The 21,955-nt window shown below is 42.1% G+C and overlaps 3 protein-coding genes across 4 annotated transcripts in view; all 3 read left to right on the plus strand.

Annotated features, from left to right (window-relative positions):
- The window catches only part of LOC138952249 (galactose mutarotase-like), a 46,086-nt gene extending 32,029 nt beyond the window's left edge, over window positions 1–14,057 (plus strand). Inside the window, exons 4-8 of one of the 2 annotated variants that reach the window (XM_070323874.1) lie at window positions 2,304–2,513; window positions 3,442–3,523; window positions 3,879–4,029; window positions 5,018–5,189; window positions 13,742–14,057. In XM_070323874.1, coding sequence (XP_070179975.1) covers window positions 2,304–2,513; window positions 3,442–3,523; window positions 3,879–4,029; window positions 5,018–5,189; window positions 13,742–13,819 — 693 coding nt within the window. In that variant the 3' untranslated portion in view covers window positions 13,820–14,057. Of the gene's footprint in view, window positions 1–2,303; window positions 2,514–3,441; window positions 3,524–3,878; window positions 4,030–5,017; window positions 5,190–6,682; window positions 7,046–13,741 lie in introns of those variants that run through there. The other variant, XM_070323873.1, reaches the window with a different exon arrangement.
- On the plus strand, window positions 8,085–12,046 carry LOC138952517 (galactose mutarotase-like). The gene is made up of 6 exons (XM_070324203.1): window positions 8,085–8,324; window positions 8,870–9,003; window positions 9,465–9,619; window positions 10,786–10,995; window positions 11,522–11,603; window positions 11,892–12,046. Exons 1-6 carry the CDS (start codon window positions 8,263–8,265, stop codon window positions 12,044–12,046), a joined length of 798 nt encoding a protein of 265 aa, XP_070180304.1. The 5' UTR covers window positions 8,085–8,262.
- Window positions 14,058–14,521: 464 nt separating the features above from the next.
- LOC138952660 (galactose mutarotase-like) overlaps window positions 14,522–21,955 on the plus strand; it is a 380,407-nt gene continuing 372,973 nt past the window's right edge. The window contains exons 1-7 of the mRNA XM_070324361.1: window positions 14,522–14,678; window positions 15,052–15,185; window positions 16,021–16,175; window positions 16,594–16,803; window positions 17,218–17,299; window positions 17,835–17,982; window positions 20,322–20,493. Of these exons, the coding sequence (XP_070180462.1) occupies window positions 14,617–14,678; window positions 15,052–15,185; window positions 16,021–16,175; window positions 16,594–16,803; window positions 17,218–17,299; window positions 17,835–17,982; window positions 20,322–20,493 (963 nt within the window). The 5' untranslated portion in view covers window positions 14,522–14,616. The remainder of the gene's footprint in view (window positions 14,679–15,051; window positions 15,186–16,020; window positions 16,176–16,593; window positions 16,804–17,217; window positions 17,300–17,834; window positions 17,983–20,321; window positions 20,494–21,955) is intronic.

Genomic DNA, 21,955 nt, shown 5'->3' on the forward strand with positions numbered 1-21,955 from the left:
TAATATGCATGTTCATCACTGACGGCCAACAGGAACAGGTACAGTCACAAACTAATTCTTATATATATAAGGCTGTTGTTCATCACCTCGTATCGCCTGCCTTTTGCTAGATATTGTTATGACAATAATTGCCAAAAAGTGGGGGGTTATCGTTCCCAGCCACACACAAGGTGATATCAGAGGCGGGGTTACCTGTATTCGATCCTGTTACCCGCGCTGCAAGTTGCCGCAACGAGAGTTGACGGAACTGTATCGCGCACTACCTACTGATCTAAATCCCGGGTCCCTTAAATAAAGAAAGAGCTAATGAGTGAAAGAGAAGAAGAAAGAGAGATTGTTGTTGGATTTGGTTTTGCGTCTGTACTAGCTGAGCCATTGGCTGACGGAAAGAAAAGAGAGAGATATGTTTGGTTGTTTTTGAGGTTTTGCGTCTGCACAAGAGAGAGAGAGAGAGAGAGAGTGAGAGAGATAGAGAGAGAGAGAGAGGGAAAGAGTGAGAGAGAGAGAGAGAGAGAGAGAGAGAGAGAGAGAGAGAGATTGGTATTGAAGATCGGTGACTTGGACCGCACTGACCTTAACTGTACTTGACTGTGTTAAGTAAGTCTTCACTTTGTAGCTTTATTTGTAATGTGTGTATGTCAAGTCCTTGTTTTGTTGGCTAACTTGATTGGAAGGTGTGTAACGTCAGTCCTCACTCTGAAGCCTTACTTTGAATTAGTGTAGAGTACGTCCTCACTTTATAGTCTTACTTAGAATGTGTGCTTGGCGAGTCCTCAGTCAATGAATAATTCAATGCATTCATTCATTCATAATAGCATGTCACATGTAATCATAATGCCAACATGTTACAAACAATAACAACAGACAGGTGGAAAGGTCCACTCTCACTGCAGACAAACACCGGTATAATATGCATGTTCATCACTGACGGCCAACAGGAACAGGTACAGTCACAAACTAATTCTTATATATAAGGCTGTTGTTCATCACCTCGTATCGCCTGCCTTTTGCTAGATATTGTTATGACAATAATTGCAAAAAAGTGGGGGGGTTATCGTTCCCAGCCACACACAAGGTGATATCAGAGGCGGGGTTACCTGTATTCGATCCTGTTACCCGCGCTGCAAGTTGCCGCAACGAGAGTTGACGGAACTGTATCGCGCACTACCTACTGATCTAAATCCCGGGTCCCTTAAATAAAGAAAGAGGGAATGAGTGAAAGAGAAGAAGAAAGAGAGATTGTTGTTGGATTTGGTTTTGCGTCTGTACTAGCTGACCCATTGGCTGACGGAAAGAAAAGAGAGAGAGATATGTTTGGTTGTTTTTGAGGTTTTGCGTCTGCACAAGAGAGACTCGAGAGAGAGAGAGAGAGAGGGGAAGAGTGAGAGAGAGAGATTGGTATTGAAGATCGGTGACTTGGACCGCACTGACCTTAACTGTACTTAACTGTGTTTAGTAAGTCTTCACTTTGCAGCTTTATTTGTAATGTGTGTATGTCAAGTCCTTGTTTTGTTGGCTAACTTGGAAGGTGTGTAACGTCAGTCCTCACTCTGAAGCCTTACTTTGAATTAGTGTAGAGTACGTCCTCACTTTATAGTCTTACTTAGAATTTGTGCTTGGCGAGTCCTCAGTCAGAGTCCTCACTTTTCATGCAGTTTGTCAGGTGTAATGATCCTAATATAAAACCTATACCTGATGAATTTTCGTAAGTATCTATTCAAAACAATTATAACAATACCCATCTCCATCTAAACCCACAGTTTTTTTTGAGCTAACCTTGTTCCCTGTCGAGGTCTTCAGAACGCATGTCTGAGGTTCTGGTCCTCACAGGGAGAGAAGTTCGAGTATGTGTGTGTGTGTGTGTGTGTGTGTGTGTGTGTTCGCGATGCACGGCCAAAGTTCTCAATGGGGCTGCTTCAAATTTGGTGGGCATATTCAGGTACACCCCGGACACAACCTGGTCGGTGAGAATTTTCAACACGTGCTCTCAGCGCGCAGCGCTGAACCGATTTTGGTTTTTCTGTTCATCTTCCCAGATCCATTCCCACTAACTCTTCCTTATCTTCTCCAGTGTTTTGCGTTTATCTCGCTTCCTTCGTGTGGCGTCAATCCATATTCCCGTTACTATTTTTAGAAGGTCACTGTCCACAACGCTTTCATCCCGGCGAGGCCGGATATTCCCGTTACTATTTTTAGAAGGTCACTGTCCACAACGCTTTCATTCCTCTTCTTCTTCCCATCCCAGCGAAGCCGGTACCCGGCGAAGCGGGTAATCATCTAGTATATATATACACGCTCAACAGAGACTGTGGAGCGGCAAGGTGGAGGGAGACAAACTGGTGCTGAAGTACGTCAGTGCTGACGGTGAGGAAGGCTACCCAGGGGAGCTAACCACCACTGTCAGCTACAGAGTGACAGATGAAAACGAACTGATAATTGAGTACGAAGCCACCACCACCAAGCCCACTCCCGTCAACCTCACCAACCATGCGTTCTTCAATCTCGCAGGACATGTAAGAAATGTGGACTTTCTCTGTGTTTGCCGTCAGTCATTTAAGGGTATGCATCAGTACGCGCGCGCGCCTGTGTGTGTGTGTGTGTGTGTGTGTGTGTGTGTGTGTGTGTGTGTGTGTGTGTGTGTGTGCCGGTGTGTGTGTGTGTGTGCCGGTGTGTGTGTGTGTGTGTGTGTGTGTTTAATACTACCCAGGCCGCCATGTCCCGTCTACGAGGGATTGTGCTAATCTTCTTAATTTGTATCTGTGCGCGCGTACCACCCCCAGGCACATCTATGCTATGCTAACTTAGTTTCTCTGTCCCCAGAACTAGAGTCTATTAAGTTTTTCTTTCCCCAGAACTAGAGTCTATTAAGTTTTTCTTTACCCAGAACTAGAGTCTATTAAGTTTTTCTTTACCCAGAACTAGAGTCTATTAAGTTTTTTTGTCCCCAGAACTAGAGTCTATTAAGTTTTTCTGTCCCTAGAACTAGAGTCTATTTGGGCCATAACGTGGTTATATGCCAAGAAAACATCAATGACTCCGTACAATCCATACATATGAAATCTTTAACGTGCACCTCGATCTCATTTATTGAATTCTATGCACGAATAGTAGCCATTATTTGCAATATGGTTCCCAGCCACAGTGAAAGCTTAGTTCAAATTTAATTGCGTGAGTGCCCTGTAACCTTCGTCTTCTTCGTTCGACGGTTGTGTCCTTATAATCTTATTTTAGGCCTACTGATTGTGCCCTGTAACCGATGCCAGGCTTAAGTCATGCAACTCCGGCATAAACATGTATTTCAAAACATGTTTGAACAAAAAGTGTCGACCCGCAGAAACTGTTAAGCTTTCTGGTGGTCGAACCAGAGTCAACTTAAAGCGGTGCATTGAACACTGAGCCACAACACCCAGATCTTAAATTGTATGCACTGATTTGTCGCAGGAGGCAGAAACTATGGATGACCATCTTCTGACTGTCCCTGCTGATACTTTCCTACCGCAAGATGATGACTATGTGCCCACAGGTGTGTTTCACACACACACACACACACACACGCACACACACACACACACACACACACTCACACACACACACTCACACACACACACACACACACACACACACACACACACACACACACACACACACACACACACACACAAATGAACAAAGCATAAACGAACAGAAAAGTGAACTTCACAAACACTGCTGACCATCCCTTCTGTCAATACCAAAGAAAATCCAGCGTGTGGATATGCAAATGTAGATCGTGTAACTTATATTGATAACGTTTGTCATTGAAACTTATGATTTCTTAAGTTTCTGCAAAGGCACAGATGTCTAAATAGTCAGAATTTGACAAATTGACGACATTGCAGGTGAGATCAAACAGGTGGAAGGCACACTGTGGGACCTGAGGAAACCAGTACTCCTGGGGGAGCGTCTGCTCCAGGTACCGGGGGGAAAGGGCATCAACGAGAATTACTGCTTGCCTCCCAACGACGCTGGAAAGCTTCAGCTTGCTGCTAAGTAAGTACTAAACAGATGTCAGAGGTAACAAAGTGCGCGTTTACTTCATGTAAGAAAAAGAGAAAAAGAGAAAAACGAACTCGACCAAATCTTTTTTTTCCCTGGATCGCTGACCTGCTACGCCGCAATGGGGTGGGGGTGGGGGGTGGGGGGTGGGGGGTGGGGGGGGGGGGGATAAGGAAATACTGTGTTACGCGTGAGCATTTGCAGGAATAGTACGGATTATCTTAGTTCTGAGACCCCCCGCGGGTTAGGGGGAAGAATTTACCGGCGATGCTCCCCAGCATGTCGTAAGACGCGATTAACGGATTCTGTTTCTCCTTTTACCATTGTTAAGTGTTTCTTGTATAGAATATAGTCAATGTTTGTGAAGATTTTAGTCAAGCAGTATGTAAGAAATGTTAAGTCCTTTGTACTGGAAACTTGCATTCTCCCAGTAAGGTCATATATTGTACTACGTTGCAAGCCCCTGGAGCAAATTTTTGATTAGTGCTTTTGTGAACAAGAAACAAGTGGCTCTATCCCATCTAACCCCCCCCCCTTTCCCCGTCGCGATATAACCTTCGTGGTTGAAAACGACGTTAAACACCAAATAAAGAAAGAAAGATCTTAGTTCTGAGAAAAATAAACAGAATACCAAGGTTTTCTGCAAGAACTCACTCTGTTTATACTAACTTACGTATGCGAGTCATTCTGAGACATCAGAATGAGTGCATGAAAAAATAACAATAGCCTATCAATGTATTTCTATTTTTATTATGAACCCATATCCCCGTTTTCCCTTATTCAAATTTTCTCGTCATATTTCCAACCAATTGCGCTTCATTTAGAAACTTTATGCTCCTGCGTATTTACTTTCAGTTCAAGCCAAATCATCACTTGTTTTAACTGCATTAAAACGGATTGATTGATTGATTGGTTGATTGATTGATTGACCGATTTATTGATTATTTGGTAGATTTATTGATTGTTTGATTGATTGATGCAGGTTCGAGCATCCCCCGTCAGGTCGCTATATGGAGTGTCTGACGACCGAGCCAGGTATGCAGGTGTACACGGGTTACTATCTGGACGTACAGCAGGGGAAGGGAGGGGCCGCCTACAAACGCTTTGGTGCGATCGTTCTGGAGGCTCAACACTACCCAGACAGTGTGCATCGCGTGAGTGACTTTTCACAAAATCGTGTATGTGGACTGTGATGTCGTTTTGTTTCGGTAGTCGGTGAAATGCCCAAACTTATTTCAAATCGACGAACAATTTGCCTCCATTTCAGCAAAAATGAACGATCTTCGGAAATAACTCTGTCGGGTTTGTAACGGTTGTGAAAGAGTGAATGCTCTTATTTTGATTGTGGCGGGAGGTCACGCCGTGTTTTAGACACATGCCTTGCTAGTGACTGGCCTACAATGTCACATGGGAAAGTTTGTCTAATTAAAAGCAAGAGAATTCACTTGTTCACAACCCACACAAACCTAACTGAGGTGTTTTTTTTCTAACATCGTTCATCACCAAACCTTTTTTTGGTGAGAGAGATCAAGATCTAAAACTGCCTACAACTTCCAAAAAACTGCCACATTTTATTGTTCATTTCGGCAAATTTTCCGAAGGAAATAAATCCTAGCCGCACCCCTCTGCTGGGTAGGATTTAAAATGCAAATTATTTTTCTTTTTAGACCTTTAATAAGAAAAGTTTTACGACCGCTTAGATGCACGTGAATCTTAAAGGCACAGTAAGCCTCCCGTAAACCATCACAGATACTGTCAGGCTTTTACACACAGTACAAACACCCTTTCATTTAAACACTCACCGATTGAGAACATCCTAGGTGCCCTCCGTAAAGAGCGAGCAATTTCCAAAGAATTTATTTTTGCGTGGTTTATCTTACCCCTGAGCCATCGTGAACCCGTGTGATCCAGTTTTCCTTTTTCACAATGTAGTCGTCAGTTTGTAATTCGCTGTGAGCTTATCTGCAATAGCACGTTATTATGTACCTCTGACTATGCACGAAACAAACGGCTGTGGTTCACAAGAACTCTAGCGATGGCTTTTGACTGTTCATATGAACTGGCGATAGGTATAAACTGTCGTCTGCTACGAGAACCACGACCTTGCGTGACCCTGCTTCCGGGCTTTTCTTTTTTCAAACTTTCAAAACTTCGAATTGTACTGATCTTGTCTTGATAAAAAAGAATTCTTTTATGATTTAAGAATGTTTGTGTAACAAGCTTTCAATTTATCATTTAGATTTTAAAAGTTAGGTCTAGCGCCAAAACGCACCACGGTCCGATTGTGTGAGGAGACAATCCGCAAAATTAATTCTTTGAAAATTGCTCGCTCTTTACGTAGGGCACCTAGGATGTTCCCGTTCGGTGAGCGTTCAAATAGAAGGGTGTTTGTACTGTGTGTAAAAGCCTGACAGTATCTGTGATGGTTTACGGGAGGCTTACTGTGCCTTTAAGTCCGTGCTCTAGTTGCTTACTATTTATTGTTTCATGTTATGAATTGAAATACACTTTTGTTTAAACCAAGATGCGCGTCAATGACTTTCAGAATTTAGAATGACCTTCAAAATGATATTTCAAAGTCTCATGTTGATAAGAAAATGTATGTGTATATTTGCTCACAAAAACATATTTCCTTTCTCCATTACAGCCGTCTTTTCCCAACACCATTCTGAGACCAGGAGAAATATACCGCCAGACTACCATCTACCAGTTTGGTGTCGCTTGATCCTGCCGGTTGATGTGAAATATCGACATTATTCTAACAAGATTTGCACATGTGCAACTGATCACAGACCGATATTGTCATCGAAGGTTCCACGACAAGTATAAACGATGTATATAACTGTGTGTGTGTGTGTGTGTGTGTGTGTGTGTGTGTGTGTGTGTGTGTGTGTGTGTGTGTGTGTGTGTGTGTGTGTGTGTGTGTTTTCTGATGAAGACATGTTCTTGGTTTCACTCTTTGTGGATTTTGTTTCTTTTTTTACATGCGTTGAATGGTTGACATTAAAATTATTTCAAAACCAAATTCTAAAATTTCTTGCCCTGGTGTGTGTGTGTGTGTGTGTGTGTGTGTGTGTGTGTGTGTGTGTGTGTGTGTGTGTGTGTGTGTGTGTGTGTGTGTGTGTGTGTGTGTGTGTGTGTGAATAGAATAGAATAGAATAATCTTTTATTGCCACGAAACCTTGAGGCTTATACGGCACAAACCAAACAACAGAAATAAAAGAAGAATTATTAGGTGAAGGTCATTTCTTCTGTGTGTGTGAGTGAGTGCGTGTGAGTGAGTGTGTGTGTGTGTGTGTGTGTGTGACGTGGTGTGTGTGTGTGTGTGTGTGTGTGTGTGTGTTCTGATGCAAACATGTTATTAGTTTCACTCTTTGTGGATTTTCTTCTTCTTTTTTTTTTTTAGATGCAATGAATGCCCAACATTAAACAATTGTCAAAACCATATTCTAACAGGTCTTGCCCTTGACAAATGGAGGGCGACAAACAACGAAAGGTGTGAAAAGGTAAGCAGAAGTCATTCTCGACTGAACAAATCCTAGCCTACCAAGATCTTTACAATATGTGAAACTATTAGTCCGTAGTACACTCTATAGGGGGCCCGGTAGCTCAGTTGGTAGAGCACTGGACTTGTGATCGAAAGGTCGCAGGTTCGAATTCGGGCCGGGACGGACACGGGTCAACTTTACGTGCAGACCCAGAGACGGAAGCCATGTCCCACCCCCGTGTCATCACAATGGCACGTAAAAGACCTTGGTCGTTCTGCCATAAGTGCAGGTGGCTGAATACACCTAAACACGCAGACACCTGGGTAGCGCGACTCCGTTGCTGCTAGCTTTCCACTGGGAGGAAGCGACCCGAATTTCCCAGCGATGGGACAATAAAGTAATGAGAAATGAGAAATATCATAAAAACAAACCTAAGATGTTACCATTGATTCTGCACAACAAGTGTTCGTCCCAGCGATAACATGGATAAGGAAAGGTCCACAATGAGGACAGTCGACACTACAGGCACATGACATTGGTGTGGTACGGGGCGTGGGGGTAGGCCAAGATAGGGATTTCCACAACATTACTAGTTGTAGTAAGGCTTAGAAAAACTCTTACACAGAATCCATTGCCATGTGCCTACTATCGACACACGGCAGACTTCCTTGACGTTGCTCTGCACTGGTAACTCCAGCGAAGTGGGCGTGTGACACACAGTTTGATCGTCTAGTGTAAAATGCCGGAAGAAATCACACAGGACTCGTTCGGAAAGACGAAAGATGGACGAGAAGTGAAACGGTAAGACAATACTTAGCAGAATCATAATTTACCAACGAATCAACCAAAATATTAATGGCTGTTATACTATATGGCGAGATAAATCCTTGTGCTCTTTTCAGCAATCGTTCAGCAACACAGTTTCTGGTAACTTGGAAATGTATAAAGGGCATGTTCATGGCAACAAAACTGTCTTTAAATTGCCACAAGAGGCACATACTTGGGTTTAGGTTTGGGGTTGTGATGGTGACTGCACGCACAAGGAATACCTTAACATTAACGTCTGAACGTTTTATCAGCCCGACTTTATATTCAACTTTTCGAATCCGCAATTCCCCGTGTACTACATGTTTAATATGCATGTTTAATGCTCCATGTTCCTTATTTCATGTATGCGGTAATAGTACCAATGGAATTTATTGAATAAACTTGTTTAAACCAATATACAGAGATGATGTTCGTGTGGTTAAGGGACAAAGAGAGAAGCAGGGTGACCCTAACAAAAACCAACAATCCCTTAACCACTGGTTTGGGAATTGAAATACTACAACTTAAAATGAATACAGGTACACACTGAAGAACAGCAGTGGCAGCCTTGTGGTTCGAATCCTGGACTATGGCGGCACCATCACAGAGATCCATGTACCAGACCGTAACGGCAAAGTGGCAGACATCACTCCAGGATTCGATCATTTCGCAGGTAAATGCAGTTCTTTTTTTTTATGCAGCTTAGTAAAGAAAAAACATGTTTAAAAAAAAACAGAAACAAAAATTGTCAAAGTCCGATTTTAATGTGATGCCTCTTTTGTGTTTCTCACCCTAAATTCAGAAACATCATTATAAAAGTATGAATGTTTCTAACGTACACTGTTTTTCATCTTTTACATAATGCAAACAGGTTTTTTGAAAAGTTCAGCTTCTTAAGTTGAAGCTTTACTCGGCTTGAGTCTGAAAAAAAGCGGCATTTGCTGTTATTTCCCCCTGAGTTTCATGTTCAAATTCAGTCAAATATTTCCATTCTGCACACACAAAAACATCCTTGCTTCAGATGATGTTTGGTGTTAGTCAAACTTTGATGATGCCCTTGCTTTCGTTCTTTCTTCTTTCTATATCTGTCTTTCTTTTTCTTCACTTGCTGACTGTGCTTCTGCATGTTTTCAGACTATGAGTCGAGAAACCCATACTTTGGTGTGATCAACGGGCGAGTGGCGGGTCGCACTGCGGGCGGTCAGTTCACACTGGACGGTAAGACGTACACCTTGCCCCAGAACTGGGGACAGCACTCTCTGCATGGAGGCATCCTGGGCTTTGACAAGGTAGGGACAGTATTGTTCATTTCAGTACTTTATTATAATAATAATAATAATAATAATAATAATAATAATAATAATAATAATAATAATAATAATAATAATAATAACAAGAAGAGCAAACGCTCGATCGAGTCACTTTCGCAGTTCTGAATATTATATGAGGCATCAGATGGACAGGAAGAAATTGCTATTCACAACACAATGAGTCACGTTCACATAAAATTTGAGCCCGGTCACTTTTATAGTTTCCGAGAAAAGCCCAACGTTAAGTTGTGTGTTGCCGAACAGAAAAGGCTAGTTATCTCCCTTGTTTTTCTGATAACGTTCGTAAAAGGCTACAGATGTAAATACTTTGATGTAAAGAATAATCCTACAAAGTTTCAATCACATCCGATGAACTTTGTCAAAGATATAAAATGTCTAATTTTTCCTTTGACGCTGACCTGTGACCTTGAAAAAGGTCAAAGGTCAACGAAACCATCGTTAAAGTGTAGAGGTCATTGGAGGTCACGACTAAACAAAATATGAGCCCGATCGCTTTGATAGTTTCCGAGAAAAGTCCAACGTTAAGGGGGTGTCTACGGACGGACGGCCGGACGGCCGGCCGGACGGCCGGCCGAACGGCCGGCCGGACAGACTAACACTGACCGATTACATAGAGTCACTTTTTCTCAAGTGACTCAATAATAATAATAATAATAATAATAATAATGATAATAATAATAATACGAATATTTATAACGCGCACATAAGACAAGATTAAAAAAACCTTCAGTGTCAATAATTCATAATACTTAAATATGGAACTTTTCCTTTCGGCACCACATCGCATTGATTTCGGAACAAGTGTCTTAGCTGCTTACCGGGTCATTTTTGTTTGAAATACACTTTTTTAATTAATATTCTGAAAGGAGGCTAGATAAATGTAACTTTGTCATTTGTGTCTTCCATTTCGGCATCGATGCGTGTTTGAATGGTTTGAATCTATTGCCTCATAGGCAGTCGTATCCAGGTCTTCAAAGAAGAGGAAGGACGTTAGAACCACATTTAAGATGTATGATTTGTTAGCTCCAAAACGCGTGCCTGCAGAGGAGACAAAGAGGGTAGCGACAAGTTTGAATTTGTACGCTATTTTTCACAGACTAATTTCAAATATTGACTCTGAGCAGAGACTGTGGAGCGGCAAGGTGGAGGGAGACAAACTGGTGCTGAAGTACGTCAGTCCTGACGGCGAGGAAGGCTACCCAGGGGAGCTAACCACCACTGTGAGCTACAGAGTGACAGACGACAACGAACTGATCATTGAATATGAAGCTACAACCACCAAGCCCACTCCTGTCAACCTCACCAACCATGCCTTCTTCAATCTCGCAGGACATGTAAGACATTAAGACTTTCTCGGCGGCAGTGCGTGCGTGCGTGCGTGCATGTGTGCGTGCGTGCATGCATGCGTGCGTGCGTGTGTGTTTTGATGCCACCTATGCCGCCATGTTCCCTTTTTGAGGGATTGTGCTTATCTTCTTAGTTTGTATCTGTGCGCACCACTGACCCCAAGGCTCATCTACGAGTGCTAATAAGTAATTATAAAATCTTTAACCTACGCCACGATTTTAATGTAACCTATTCTGTGCACACCAACAGTAGGCATTTTGTGTAATATGACTTCCAATCAGAGTGAAAGTTTAGTTCAAATTTAATTGCGTGAGTGCCCTGTAACTGATGCCAGGCTTAAGTCATGCAACTCCGGCATAAACATGTATTTCAAAACATGTTTGAACAAAAAGTGTCGACCCGCAAAAACTGTTGAGCTTTCTGGTTGTCGAACCAGCGCCAACCTAGAGCAGTGCATTAAACACTGAGCCACAACACCCAGAAACTTGTATTTTATGCTATAATTTGTCGCAGGAGGCAGAAACTATGGATGACCATCTTCTGACTGTCCCTGCTGATACTTTCCTACCGTTAGATGATGACAAAGTGCCCACAGGTGTGTGTTTCACACGCGCGCACACACACACACACACACACAGACACACAGACACACACACACAAACACACACCGACACACACACACACATGAAGAACAAAGCATAAACGAACAGAAAAGAAATTATATACACAACCATTCCGTTGATACCAAAGGGAGTGAATATGCAAATGTGGATCGTGAAACTTAAATGGATAAAGTATGCCATTAAAACTCAGGATTTCTTGAGCTTCTGTAAATTCAAGCGTGTCTAAATACTGATAATTTGAGTAATTGACAACATTGCAGGTGAGATCAAACAGGTGGAAGGTACGGTGTGGGACCTGAGGAAACCAGTACTCCTGGGGGAGCGTCTGCTCCAGGTACCGGGGGGAAAGGGCATCGACGAGAATTACTGCTTGCCTCCCAACGACGCTGGAAAGCTTCAGCTTGCTGCTAAGTAAGTACTAAGCAGATGTCAAAGGTAACACCTGGCGCGTTTACTTCAGGTAAGAGAAAGAAAAAAAAAGGGGGGGGGGGGGGAGAAGTGAAGTGGAAAGCCCATACCTTTTTACATTTAGTCAAGTTTTGACTAAATGTTTTAACATAGAGGGGGAATCGAGACGAGGGTCGTGGTGTATGTGTGTGTGTGTGTGTGTGTATGTGTGTGTCTGTGCGTGTGTGTGTGTAGAGCGATTCAGAGTAAACTACTGGACCGATCTTTATGAAATTTTACATGAGAGTTTCTGGGTAGGATATCCCCAGACGTTTTTTTTTCATTTTTTCGATAAATGTCTTTTATGACGTCATATCCGGCTTTTTGTAAAAGTTGAGGCGGCACTGTCACACTCTCATTTTTCAATCAAATTGATTGAAATTTTGGCCAAGCAATCTTCGACGAAGGCTGGACTTCGGTATTGCATTTCAGCATGGAGGCTTACAAATTAATTAATGACTTTGGTCATTAAAAATCTGAAAATTGTAATTAAATTTTTTTTTATAAAACGATCCAAAATTACTTTTATTTTATTCTTCATCATGTTTTTATTCCAAAAACATATAAATATGTTATATTCGGATTAAAAACAAGCTCTGAAAATTAAAAATATAAAAATTATGATTAAAATTAAATTTCCAAAATCGTTTTAAAGACTATTTCATATTATTCCTTGTCGGTTCCTGATTCCAAAAACATATAGATATGATATGTTTGGATTAAAAACACGCTCAGAAAGTTAAAACGAAGAGAGGTACAGTAAAGCCGGCGTGCTATGAAGCACAGCACAACCGCTGCCGCGCCAAACAGGCTCGTCACTTTCACTGCCTTTTGCACTAGCGGCGGACTACGTTCAGTTTCATTCTGTGAGTTCCACAGCTTGACTAAATGTAGTAATTTCGCCTTACGCGACTTGTTTCTTCTTCTCTGGATGCGGCGTTGTCCTGCTACGCCGTTGATTGTGTGATTGTGTTTGTGTGTGTTTGTGGGGGTGTTAAGAAAAAACGATGCTATGCGTCAGCATTTGAAGGATAGTACAAATTAGTACAAATTAGTACAAATTACGTACATTCAGAACCATATGCTTTGGCATAATTTATGTACTTTCAGTTCTGGCAAAATCATCTCCAATTTGTACTGCACTAAAACGGATTGATTGCCTATTTGTTTATTTGTGAATGTGTTGTTGTTTCTTTAAATAGTTTTTGGTGTTGGGCGCTTAGAACTATTATAGGATTTGCGCCATAAAAGCACCCTTGATTATTTTTCTTACATGAGGGGAAATGTGACGCCAAGCAGTGGCTTTCATTTCCGAAAATTGCCAAACTTTCATGACTATTTCGGCAAATTTGCCGAAGAATAAAAATTCTAACCATACCCCTCGGCTAGGCACGATTTACAGGGCAAATCATTATCTTTTTAGATCTTTAACCAGATTAGTTTTACGACCGCTTAGATGCACGTCAATGCTTGAGTTGCTACCCTAGTTGTTTATTGTTTCATGTTATGTATTTTATAACAATTTTGTTTCAACCAGGATGCGCGTCAATGACTTTCAGAATTTAGAATGACCTTCAAAATGATATTTCAAAGTCTCATGTTGATAAGAAGCTGTATGTGTATATTTGCTCACAAAAACATATTTTTCCTTTCTCCATTACAGCCGTCTTTTCCCAACACCATTGTGAGACCAGGAGAAACATACCGCCAGACTACCATCTACCAGTTTGGTGTCGCCTGATTCTTTCGTCTGATGTAAAATATCGACATTCCTCTGAAAATGTTACACGTGTGCAACTCTTATAGAGCAATATTGTCCCAGAAGATTCCACGAAGAGCACACATGACGTATAAAACTGTGAAGTGTGTGTGGGTGTGGGTGTGTGTGTGTGTGTGTGTGTGTGTGTGTTCTGATGAAAACATGTTATTGTTTTCACTGACTCTTTGTGGATTTTGTTTCTTTTCTTAGATGCCATGAATGCCTGACATTAAAAAAAATCAAATTCATATGCTAACATGTCTTGCCCTGGTATGCGTGTATGTGTGTTAGTGTGTGCGTGTGTGTGTGTGTGTACACACACATGCGCCGTCTTTCCTTCCACTAATCGATGGGCACTTAGCGCACAAAGTATATCCTTCCTACAGAGTGCAAACAGAATCTGTCAAGCGTAATCTTTACAATGTGTGAACATGTTTGTCCGTTTGTACACTCAATATTATCAAAATAAATCGTAGATGTTCCCATTCCGCACAACAATTGTTCGTCACAGCGATAACGAAAAGTCCACAATGAGGACAGTCGACACCACAGGCACATGACATTGGGAGGGTAGGCTAAGGTATGGATTTCCATAACATTACTAGATATGTAGTAAGGCTTAGCAGAACGACGCCTGACCTTCACCTAATAACTCTAACACACACGCCAGTGTCATGTGCCTGCGGTCGACACATACGGCAGCCTTCCTTGATGTTGATCTGCACTGGGAACTCCAGCGAAGTGGGCGTGTGACACACAGTTTGATCGTCTAGTGTAAAATGCCGGAAGAAATCACACAGGACTCGTTCGGAAAGACGAAAGATGGACGAGAAGTGAAACGGTAAGACAATACTTAGCAGAATCACCAAAATACCATGTACCAGTGCCTGTCATGCCAAAGGGCAAAATACATTTCTTGTGCTCTTGTGCTCTCCGGCTTCAGCAAACGTGCATAAAGAGAGTATCGGGTAACAAGAGTTGGGATCGGGGTTGCAATGATAACTGCGGCACTCGCAAGGCATTCCTTAAAATTAATGTCTGAACGTTTTATTATCGAATTCGCAAATCCCCGTGTACCACGTGTTTAATATATTATGCAGAGGATATTCGTGCGAAAAACGGACACATGGAGAAGAAAGGTAACACAAACAAACAAAACAAATCCCTTCACCACTGGTTTGGGAATTAAAATACTATGCTTGAAATGAATACAGGTACACACTGAAGAACAGCAGTGGCAGCCTTGTGGTTCGAATCCTGGACTATGGCGGCACCATCTCGGAAATCCACGTACCAGACCGTAACGGCGAATTGGCAGACATCACTCTGGGCTATGACGACATGGCAGGTGAACACAGTTATATTTTATATACTGTCTATCTTTTATAAAAAACCGACTACTCACATAAAATACATCTCTCAATGTTACACCCCCATTCCACACAACCGTTCTAGGTCCCGTTCCCATACCGACCAAGGACAGCTGCCACAACAATGGAACGCTGCGCAAACGGCCGTTTTTGGCATCTTTGAGCAGCGTCTGACCATAGTGGCAGCCGTCCTTGGTCGGTACGGGAACGGGACCTAGAACGGTTGTGTGGAATGGGGGTATGACAACTCAGTGTGTGAGGGCACTACCGTTGCGTTACCGTTGTTTTAAGTTCCTTTAACGATCCAAGCGTTCCGTTACCAATGGGTTAAGGTTCCATTACCGTTCGGCATCGGGAGGGGAACGGCTAAAATTTTGAACATGCAGCCCAAACTCAACCGACCCTACCGTTCAAAGCAGTTCCGTTAACGATCATTTACGTTCCATTGCGGTTCCCTCCCGATCCCTCCCGTGTCCGCACCGTTCCTTGGTCGGTACGGGAACGGGACCTAGAACGGTTGTGTGGAATGCCAATTCCAAAGACTTTTTCCTCACCTTCTCTAATGTCTTTACGCTCAGACAATGTCTCAAGGGCACCTTTCAAGTGATAGACTCCGATATTCTTCTTATTTCCATCATCTGTATCATCTGTTTGTTTATCTGTCCGCCGTACTTTTGATCGCTTACAGATCCTGCGTTTGTTGACCGGTTCACCTGAATTTTGGCATGAGACTTGCCATGCCTATGACAAATCGGTTACAAGGAAAAAGGAAGAGATATAGCCATGGCGACAATTCCTTTCCCAATGTTTCAGGTTACGAGTCTGGAGCCGCGTGCATGGGTGCGATAATAGGGCGAGTGGCGGGTAGAATTGCTGGCGGCAAGTTCACCCTTGACGGGAAGACGTACACCTTGTGTTTGAACCATGGGGAGCACGCTCTGCATGGCGGAAAAGTCGGCTTTGACAAGGTATGCCTGGTTGCTCTTGCTGTTAGATTTTCGAGTATGTCTTGGTTACTTTTGATTAAAAAATTCTAACTGTTAGCGAAACATGTGTACTGAAGGACATATTACAAAAGTATCACTGGTGCTGTATTCTAGTGTTCCCTCACTTCTTCTGAAAAAATAGTTACTGTTTTATTTAATTTTTTTCTTCTTCTTCTTTTTCTTTTTACTCGATAACAATTGCCGACCGAGTCGACCTTCAAAGATAACCACCTACAGATTCATGAAACAATACCCCCCCCTCCTCCCCCCAAAAAAAAAAAAAAAAAAAAAAAAAACAACAGGAAACCGCTACATCAAAATGTTGTAATATTATGACCGAATTCGATGAAAAAGGAATGTAATCTTCAAAAATGAAAATAGTCACATCTCTTTTGCACAGAGACTGTGGAGCGGCAAGGTGGAGGGAGACAAACTGGTGCTGAAGTACGTCAGTGCTGACGGCGAGGAAGGATATCCAGGTGAGCTAACCACCACTGTCAGCTACAGAGTGACAGACGACAATCAGCTGATCCTTGAGTACGAAGCCACAACCACCAAGCCTACTCCCGTCGTTCTCACGAACCATGCATACTTCAACTTGGCAGGACATGTGGGTATAGCTATAATTTATTTGGGGAGACCTCTCTCTCTCTCTCTCGCTCCCGCGCGCTCTCTCTTTCTCTAGGGAGCTGATACTTTTCTTTGGTGCCCATTTCCTGTCCATCCTATGGAAGTTTTGTAAATCCGGATCATGCAAGACGAAAACTGCAATGTACAAGACCTAGGGTAACTGGCGAGGTATTTGTTTTCTGGTTGTTAAATGATTCTGCTCATGAATTAATGACCACTGATGAATCTCTGAGAAAGTTGTATTCCATCATCAAATGCCTAAAATATCCCTTGGCATTACGCTGTTCCATTTCCTTTCCTGACTCAAGGTTGAGGAAAGATGAGTTCTGTTTTCAAAATTTGTGTCTTCAAAAAATGAAAAATGAAGTCTTGAGTGTGTTATGATTTATTGCAGAATTCAGGACATGTGGATGACCATCTCATGGCCATTTACGGTGACTCCTTTCTACCTATGGATGACCTCTTCATCCCAACAGGTGCGTTTCCCCAACACGACATATGATTAACACAAAGAGCGACTGGTACTAAAAAGCTACACAAGCATTGCAGCACATCCCTACACACACAGAGATCAGAAATCCCACTTTGTTAATATGCACAGGTACAGCGGTACACTAATGTTAAATGAGAGTACACCTCTAGATAAAAGACACATACAGTCCGTTTGCCCATTTCCTACAGCACACTATTCATGAAAGGACACCAGCCATTAAGGGACACCATTTAAAGACCCCGTAAGGGTGTCAGGTGACCTTTGCTACTGTTAATTGTGTTTTGAATTTCAGTGCATAACAGGACAGTTTCTCAAGGCTAGAAGCACTAGACTAGGCAGAAACTGGAATGAGCATGGTAAGATCAGACATTTTCGGGTTCCGAAGAGGAGCTAAGAGTTGGTGATTCTTACCTGGGAATTATTATTAATCCCTTTACAGGTGAGATCAGAAATTTGAGGGCACAGAAGAGCTGAGAGTTGATGATTCTTACCTGATCATTGTTTTAATCCCTTTGCAGGTGAGATCAGAAAGGTTGAGGGCACGGAATGGGACTTGAGGACACCAGAACGACTGGGGGAGCGTCTGCCTCAGATACCGGGAGGAAAGGGCATCAGCGAAACTTACTGCCTGCCTCCCAACGACGGAGACCCCCAGCTTGCTGCCAGGTAAGTACTTACAATAAGGCCAGAAGAATACAGAGACTAAGGGGGTGTGTTCGGTATCATGGTCATCTAACATACTATATAACAGATACTATATGTCTTTGCAAGCAAAAACAGAAATAAAATTTCAGCTCTTCACTTTTTTCTCTTTTTATATTTAGTCAAGTTTTGACTAAATATTTTAACATCGAGGGGGAATCGAAACGAGGGTCGTGGTGTATGTGCGTGTGTCTGTCTGTCTGTCTGTGTGTGTGTGTGTGTGTGTAGAGCGATTCAGACTAAACTACTGGACCGATCTTTATGAAATTTGACATGAGAGTTCCTGGGTATGAAATCCCCGAACGTTTTTTTCATTTTTTGAGTCACTTGAGAAAAAGTGACTCTATGTAATCGGTCAGTGTTAGTCTGTCCGGCCGGCCGGCCGGGCCGTCCGGCCGGCCGTCCGTAGACACCACCTTAACGTTGGACTTTTCTCGGAAACTATCAAAGCGATCGGGCTCATATTTTGTTTAGTCGTGACCTCCAATGACCTCTACACTTTAACGATGGTTTCGTTGACCTTTGACCTTTTTCAAGGTCACAGGTCAGCGTCAAAGGAAAAATTAGACATTTTATATCTTTGACAAAGTTCATCGGATGTGATTGAAACTTTGTAGGATTATTCTTTACATCAAAGAATTTACATCTGTAGCCTTTTACGAACGTTATCAGAAAAACAAGGGAGATAACTAGCCTTTTCTGTTCGGCAACACACAACTTAACGTTGGGCTTTTCTCGGAAACTATAAAAGTGACCGGGCTCAAATTTTATGTGAACGTGACTCATTGTGTTGTGAATAGCAATTTCTTCCTGTCCATCTGATGCCTCATATAATATTCAGAACTGCGAAAGTGACTCGATCGAGCGTTTGCTCTTCTTGTTTGATAAATGTCTTTGATGACGTCATATCCGGCTTTTCGTGAAAGTTGAGGCGGCACTGTCACGCCCTCATTTTTCAACCAAATTGGTTAAAATTTTGGTCAAGTAATCTTCGACGAAGCCCGGACTTCGGTATTGCATTTCAGCTTGGTGGCTTAAACATTAATTAATGACTTTGGTCATTAAAAATCTGAAAATTGTAAAAAAAAAATAAAAATTTATAAAACGATCCAAATTTACGTTTATCTTATTCTCCATCATTTGCTGATTCCAAAAACATATAAATATGTTATATTGGGATTAAAAACAAGCTCTGAAAATTAAATATATAAAAATTATTATCAAAATTAAATTGTCGAAATCAATTTAAAAACACTTTCATCTTATTTCTTGTCGGTTCCTGATTCCAAAAACATATAGATATGATATGTTTGGATTAAAAACACGCTCAGAAAGTTAAAACAAAGAGAGGTACAGAAACGCGTGCTATCCTTCTTAGCGCAACTACTACCCCGCTCTTCTTGTCAATTTCACTGCCTTTGCCATGAGCGGTGGACTGACGATGCTACGAGTATACGGTCTTGCTGAAAAATGGCATTGCGTTCAGTTTCATTCTGTGAGTTCGACAGCTACTTGACTAAATGTTGTATTTTCGCCTTACGCGACTTGTTTTTCTTTTATTCATTCCCCCAGTATTACGGGGCAAATGTAAAGTCACAAAATATTGTATTTTGTTCACTCTGTATTCTGGCAGCTTACCTGTCCTACTTCCATGACTTTTCAACTTTGAACTTTGTTATGCGCCACAGAGAATAAGATCCAAGTTGAATTGGTCTTGTAGGACCCACTAGGTTTTCGAGACAAGGAAAATTAAAAATTAACCAACCAACCAACCTTTTTTTCCCAATTGTCTCGTTAATACTGCTTTTGTGCTGTTGCCAGAGGTTTTGTTTTTAATCTACTTTTCTTTCATTTTCGTTTGTAAATTTTCCCCCGAAAGCGGCGTATGGCTGCCTGAATGGCGGGGTAAAAACGGTCACATAATACACGTAAAAACCCACTCGTGCAAAAGCATGAGTGAACGTGGGAGTTTCAGCCCATGAACGAAGAAGAAGAAGAAGAAGAAGAAGGTACCAGTACGTTTGCAAGTACTACTTAACTATGTACTTTTTGAGGGGACGAGGACGTCCCCTCTTCTACGATCTGTTGGGGAATTTGGGGAAAAGTGACATGGAGGAGCACGTACGTGACCAGTCCCCCGTTTCTTAGACGCTAGAAATGGCGAGGACGTAGCGTTTCTTAGGCAATTCTTGCCGCGATTAACTCCAGGATTTAGCGAACTGAACTGAGCTGAATTTTATTTTACAAGGATTACAACTTCAGGCCAGGCCTTTTCATACAATTTATCCTTCTTTACTGTACAGAGTGGGGCATCCTCCATCGGGCCGCACCATGGAGTGTCTGACCACAGAGTGCGGGATGCAGGTGTACACCTGTTGCATGCTGGACGAGCCATATGGAAAGGATGGGGCCGTCTACACACAGTCTGGAGCTCTGTGTCTGGAGGCTCAGCATTACCCTGACAGTGTTCATCATGTGAGTGGATTTATCGAAAAATAGCTCCAGTCGAACATGTCTAAATCGACCAACAAAAGGACCAACTAAACGTGGTATCTATAGACAGGTGATGGTTATGGAAAGGTGAATTATAGAGGTAAGAACCTCGTCGGGGTCGTAATGGGCAGGTGGTCGTTTTCAAGAGGTTGTCACCAGGGCAGGTTCGATGAGACTTTTTTCAGTTTTCGTAATGCTCCTTTATGTCAGAGACAGCGAGGCCGCATTCTTTGATTACGTACATGGCTTTTTGTTAACAATATTTTAAACAGGAGTGCATGCATATTACATGCACCCCCCCCCCCCCCCCCCCCCCGACCTTGTCAAAATTTCAAAAGTGTCTTCAAGAGCAATTAAATCAAGCAGTACTTTCATCAGGTTTGTTAACGGTTTGTCCTCAACTTCATGTGCCTGTGCACCTGCACAAAAACCAACAACTTACTTACTTAAAGTTTGCTTCACACAGGTGTTTCTTTCTTTCTGCTTCATATACTTCGTGAATGCTTCGTTCGATATTTTACCTGTGGCAATACCTTATGAGGTGTGCTTGCAGGTGCATGCATAGATGCGTGCGTTGTTTGTTGAATGAACGTTGTTTCTTCCATGAATTCAATCTTTTCTTTTCAAAAGTTAATGACCACTTTTAGTGTTGCTAAGAATTGCAATATTGATATTATCCCAATATTGGCATTCTTTGAAACATGTAACTTGCGTAACTTCAAAGAATAAACGGCTTAAATAGAATAATCTATAATTGGTTTTGATCTACATCTGCATGAAACCTGTTCATAATCATGGAACTGGACTCAAACGCCAAATATGTTCATTTTCAGCCATCTTTCCCCAATACCATTCTGAGGCCGGGAGAAACATTTCGTCAGACCACCATCTACAAGTTCGGTGTTGCCTGATTCTGTCATTCGATGTCGACACTACAAGACTAGCGGTCTTAACCCCTTCACTGCCACAGTGGTAGTAACTTATCCGAATGGTCTATGGGAAAGAACTGTGTTTAGACCCCCTACAAGTACTTGGACAGTGGTTACCTCCCATTTAGTTTTCAGAAATGTCCTGAAATGTTGTTGACACAAATCCCACGTATGAGATACGGTTATGGGCGTACGATAAACAGAAAATGACCACGTATTACATACGGGGTGGGCAGTGAAGGGGTTAATGTTACATAACATAGTTTGTATACCTGAGCAAATGAATTTCAATTAAAAAAACACCATGTTTTGTTATCTTCTTTCGTTTCAATGTACTAAATGATACAACTGAGTTTATTATGCTAAAGTGTGTGCGTGCGTGCGTGTGAGTGTTTGTGTGTGTGTGTACGCATGAGATAATGCGTGAGACCAAATGACCTTGCTCTGCTTAATATTAAACATGCATTGTGCGCAACACAAAACAGAAGATAACAAATATGTGGATACATCATTTC

This window comes from Littorina saxatilis, linkage group LG17 (assembly GCF_037325665.1).
Source record: "Littorina saxatilis isolate snail1 linkage group LG17, US_GU_Lsax_2.0, whole genome shotgun sequence".
NCBI classification, from domain to species: Eukaryota; Metazoa; Mollusca; class Gastropoda; order Littorinimorpha; family Littorinidae; genus Littorina; species Littorina saxatilis.